This window comes from Rattus rattus, chromosome 13, assembly GCF_011064425.1.
Source record: "Rattus rattus isolate New Zealand chromosome 13, Rrattus_CSIRO_v1, whole genome shotgun sequence".
Classification (NCBI taxonomy): Eukaryota; Metazoa; Chordata; class Mammalia; order Rodentia; family Muridae; genus Rattus; species Rattus rattus.
The window spans coordinates 64,772,188-64,776,328 of record NC_046166.1 but is presented as its reverse complement, the minus strand read 5'-3'; the positions used below and the strand labels follow the sequence as shown (position 1 = coordinate 64,776,328).

Genomic DNA, 4,141 nt, shown 5'->3' with positions numbered 1-4,141 from the left:
ATACCCATGCTGTCTACTTCCCACATGGCCAATGGCTTTGAGAGTGGCACTGATCTAAATGGGGTGGAGTTATGAGAGGAGAAATTAGGATTCCAACAACAGCATTGACCTTTCTTATTATCCATCAGAAGAATGTGTTAACCTGGACACTCCTATAGATCCATGCCGAGAATTTCTTTCTATCATTCTGGTACTTGGTTCTCAGTGTCTTGCTTGGAGACAATAATCAAGCACACAGACTGAGAACATGTTATAAGAACTTTATTTAGATATTATGGAAAAGAAAACTCAAGGACACAACGTGGGACAAATAACAGTCTCTTTAAAAATCTCTAGTTATATGACAAATACATTCTTCTTCTTAGTGCTCAGCGGCAGCAGAGGGGGTAGGTGATGCCACCAGAACGACAGGACCCAGCCAGTCGTTCCCAAAATTGACAACTGATTCTGCAATAGCAGGTCACGCCTGACTTCACATCTGGGGAAATAGACATCATAGGAAGTACTTAGTGCCTCAGTCAGCAGGGCAGAAGAATCTTGGGCAATATATGTGCTGGGTGAAGTGTGATTGCTACCTTGATTATTAGTGACAGCAGCATGAGCAATCATGATCAATATGAATAAATATACATGGTAAGCACAAAACTAAAACTAATGCCCATTTGTTTTATGTTTGTTATCATTTTATATGCTCCTGACATATCTAAATATATAATAGACTCAATAAAATTGACAATGTCTAACCATTTAGATCTAGAAAAAACAACCAGTCACAAAGTCTTTATAAAATCTTGTGATATAAACAAATTTTCGCAAAAAGAAATTGATCTATTTAGCTCTTGATGTTAAATGAGAAAAATAAAGAAGTAATAAAGTCTTCCAGTGACCCAATTTCAGAACTTATCTCTCCCCCTTCTCTCCTCCATATCTCTAGTATGATGACGTCTCTCACCTGCATCTCAGAGAGCAGTGCCTTTATCCCCTCTGAAGGATATGAAAATATCCTGGTCCTCCATGACCAGCTGCTCCTGATCTAGAGCCTCCCCAGTGCTTCAGCTTCCTTGGGGAGATTCTGCCTGGGTGTGGAGGGCCAGCAGGAGAAGGGTGATGAGCAGAGTGAGCTTCCTCATGGCTGTGGGTTTCCTAAGGGATGAAAAAGATGTCAGGATCTGTGTACACGTGTGTGTGTGTGTGTCTGTCTGTCTGTCTGTCTGTCTGTCTGTCTGTGTATATCGGGTGTATGAGAAAGGAAGATTCTGAGATCCACCCTGCAGGTAGAAAGAGTCTGCACTGATTGGAAAGGATTTGTCCTCAGTGTCTTCTTGATATTTTTGTTACCACAGCTTCCATCCTGATCAGCCTGGGTCCATGTGTTTGGTGGCTGTCTTTGTTTAAGGTGGCAAGGAAGAGAAAGACCCTGCTATTTTTTCCTGTTACTGCTTGGATTTTGTGTTTATACTAGAATGAGTATTTACTTTTTAATGTGAAAAAAAGAAGAAAAGAAACAGCATTTTCATACATTAAGTCTAAGGACCTCCATGTCTCTAAAGATGTACTGTTATTTGCTATCTGAAGGTGTTGGCTCAGGGGTGACACCTGAATCCTGATGATGTAGAGAGTCAATGCTTGTTGACCACTTTGACCTTATCAAACTTATCAAACTATGGACAAAATGAACTCCTGTGACTCTAGGCAAAGAATTGGTCTAAGGAGGACTACTATTCTTTCTACTCCTACAAAGTATGAATAGCAATTAAGACAGTAAGTACTGAAGCACACAGCACAACTGTTTCATGCACAACTGGAACATACCTCGAGTAAAAGGATTAAAGACCTGGACATGAGATATGAAAGCTTAAACTACTAGAAGGAAACACAGAACTGGGTCTGGACAGTGACATATTGCATGACACCAAAGGTTCAGGGAAGAAGGCAGGTGGGAAAGTGGGGTTGTGGGACTGCATTGGGCTGTGCAGCCTCTGCTTAGGAGAAGAAATAAGCACTGGGGTGAGGTGACAAGAAAGAACATGGTGGAAAGTTTAGCAAAGCATACATCTGAAAAGAAACTAAAACCCAAAATATATAGACAACAAGTGGGACTCAGTAGCCAAAGCCAAGCAATACCAAGAGATATTTCTTAAAATAGAAAGACAGTTTAAAGATCATATTAATATCCCTACTGGAATGACCAGGAAGACATTTGTGTTTTGGGAAAAGTTTAGGGAGTTTCCCCTTAACCAGTAATTATTATCCTTCCCAGATTCCAGAGGCCCAGACAGAAGAACCCAGGAAGGGGGTCTGATGATGTGGGCTCCTCCAGAGCAGTCTTGCCTTTAGGGAGTCCACTGCAGCTAGGCCTCAGTGACATATCCATACTTTGAAAATTATTTTCATTACTTACAGACTCTTGGGGTATGCAGGGAGAGTAGAGCAAGAGAGACAGCACTCTTCTTTCCAGACTTGGGGATACAAGAGCAGCTTAAACATCTTGGAACAGACTTCCCCTATTTAAGGGTCACTTGTGATGTCTTAATTTTTTGTGGTTAATTTCTATTGGATACCTCAAATACCTGTGGTGCAAGGGCAGTTAGGAAATTGGAAAAACTGGGGCAAAACAGGGATTCACACAAGGACTTCTTATTTATCTTGTGTAGAACTGGATAACATCCATTTTTCCATCGCTGCTCACTCCAAGGAGGTTGAGGCTTAATCACTGGTTTCAGAGAGCATGAAAGAGTACACAGGTAATGTGTGACCTACAAATGAAGCTTATGCTTTGTGGAGAATACTAGAACACAGATTCAAAGAACATGTAAAGAAGCATTGAGAAACTAGTTCTTAGTGAACCTGCGTAGGACCTAAGTTACAACTGTTGGAACCAGTTAAGCCATTCAGTAGAGTGCCAACATTTGCTGTATGGTGAGATTGTCCATTAGTTCTGCAGTGAGAATGGGCATTTTATAATGGAGTCTCCAATGTTTTATATATATATATATATATATATATATATATATATATATATCCCCCCCCAAAGATTATAATTGACAATGCATTCTTATGGCAGGGTATTGGGGTCAAGTGTAGAGCCCCCAGGGATAGAGTAGTTCTTTTATAGAAGAGTCTAAGAGAACCATTTTTTCCTTTTACCAGGTGCTGATATTTTCTGAAAATGTCCTTTATAAACCAGGAAATGGGTTATCACCAAAGAGTAAATCTTTTGACACTTTTATCTGAGACTTCATAGCTCCCGAAAACTGTAGGATTTGGTATCATCTGCTATGTATAACATGATAATATGACTTGGTATGTGTTGTCCTGTTACACAAGACAAAATGGAGTAAGACACATAGGAAGCCATCTGACATACTTTCGGGAACTTTGAGTCTTTGGGGAACATTGAATCTTGTTGTGAAAAGCACATGGAAAAGAAGGCCTCTTATAGTGGTAGAACAGAACTATTTATGTGCAGCTTCTTTGGGAAAATGTTTTGGTTTATAGTATTTACAAATATCCATGGTCAAAACCCACTCTGCTTCAGAAAGGTGGATGACGATGCTTCCCTCTGAGCCAGGATGGGCGGTTGTACTCTGCACACCTGGTCTCAGCGCTCAGCCCATCACAATCTCCCTCCTGACACCAGCACCAACTTGCTAACTATGCTGGAGAGTTTGTTTGCACTAATGTCTTCAAATCCCAGAGAGCCACTTATTTCTCTGCCCATAGCACTAACAAATGTTCAAATATAAATATGAGTTAGAACCCATGTGCATGCGTGTGTTGTTTGAAATCCATTTCTACTTGACCCGGAAAACACATCCTAAAAAAGAGATATAAAGTCCTGTTCAATTTTGGATATGTTGATGAACAACTTATTTTTAATTATTTATTAAGATTTCTGCAATGGGAATGTAGGATTAGTGTGCAACCCATGTAGGGTTCATGTCTCTGTCCTTGGAGTGCTCGAACATGAGAAAAACTAGCAAGTGCTTTTTTCTAGGATTTCAAACTCTGAAACCTTTCTAGATTCCTTAGTTGAGAATTCTTTTTAACTCTGTACCCAATTTTAATAGGGTTATTTGATTCTCTGGTGTCTAACTTCTTGAGATATCTGTATATATTGGATATTAGCCCTCTATTGGAT

General features: G+C 39.9%; 1 protein-coding gene across 1 annotated transcript in view; it reads right to left on the bottom strand.

Annotated features, from left to right (window-relative positions):
• Nucleotides 1-368: 368 nt before the first annotated feature.
• The window catches only part of LOC116914494 (defensin alpha-like protein 1), a 30,606-nt gene continuing 26,833 nt past the window's right edge, over nucleotides 369-4,141 (bottom strand). The window contains exon 3 of the mRNA XM_032918807.1: nucleotides 369-459. Within this exon, the coding sequence (XP_032774698.1) occupies nucleotides 369-459 (91 nt within the window). The remainder of the gene's footprint in view (nucleotides 460-4,141) is intronic.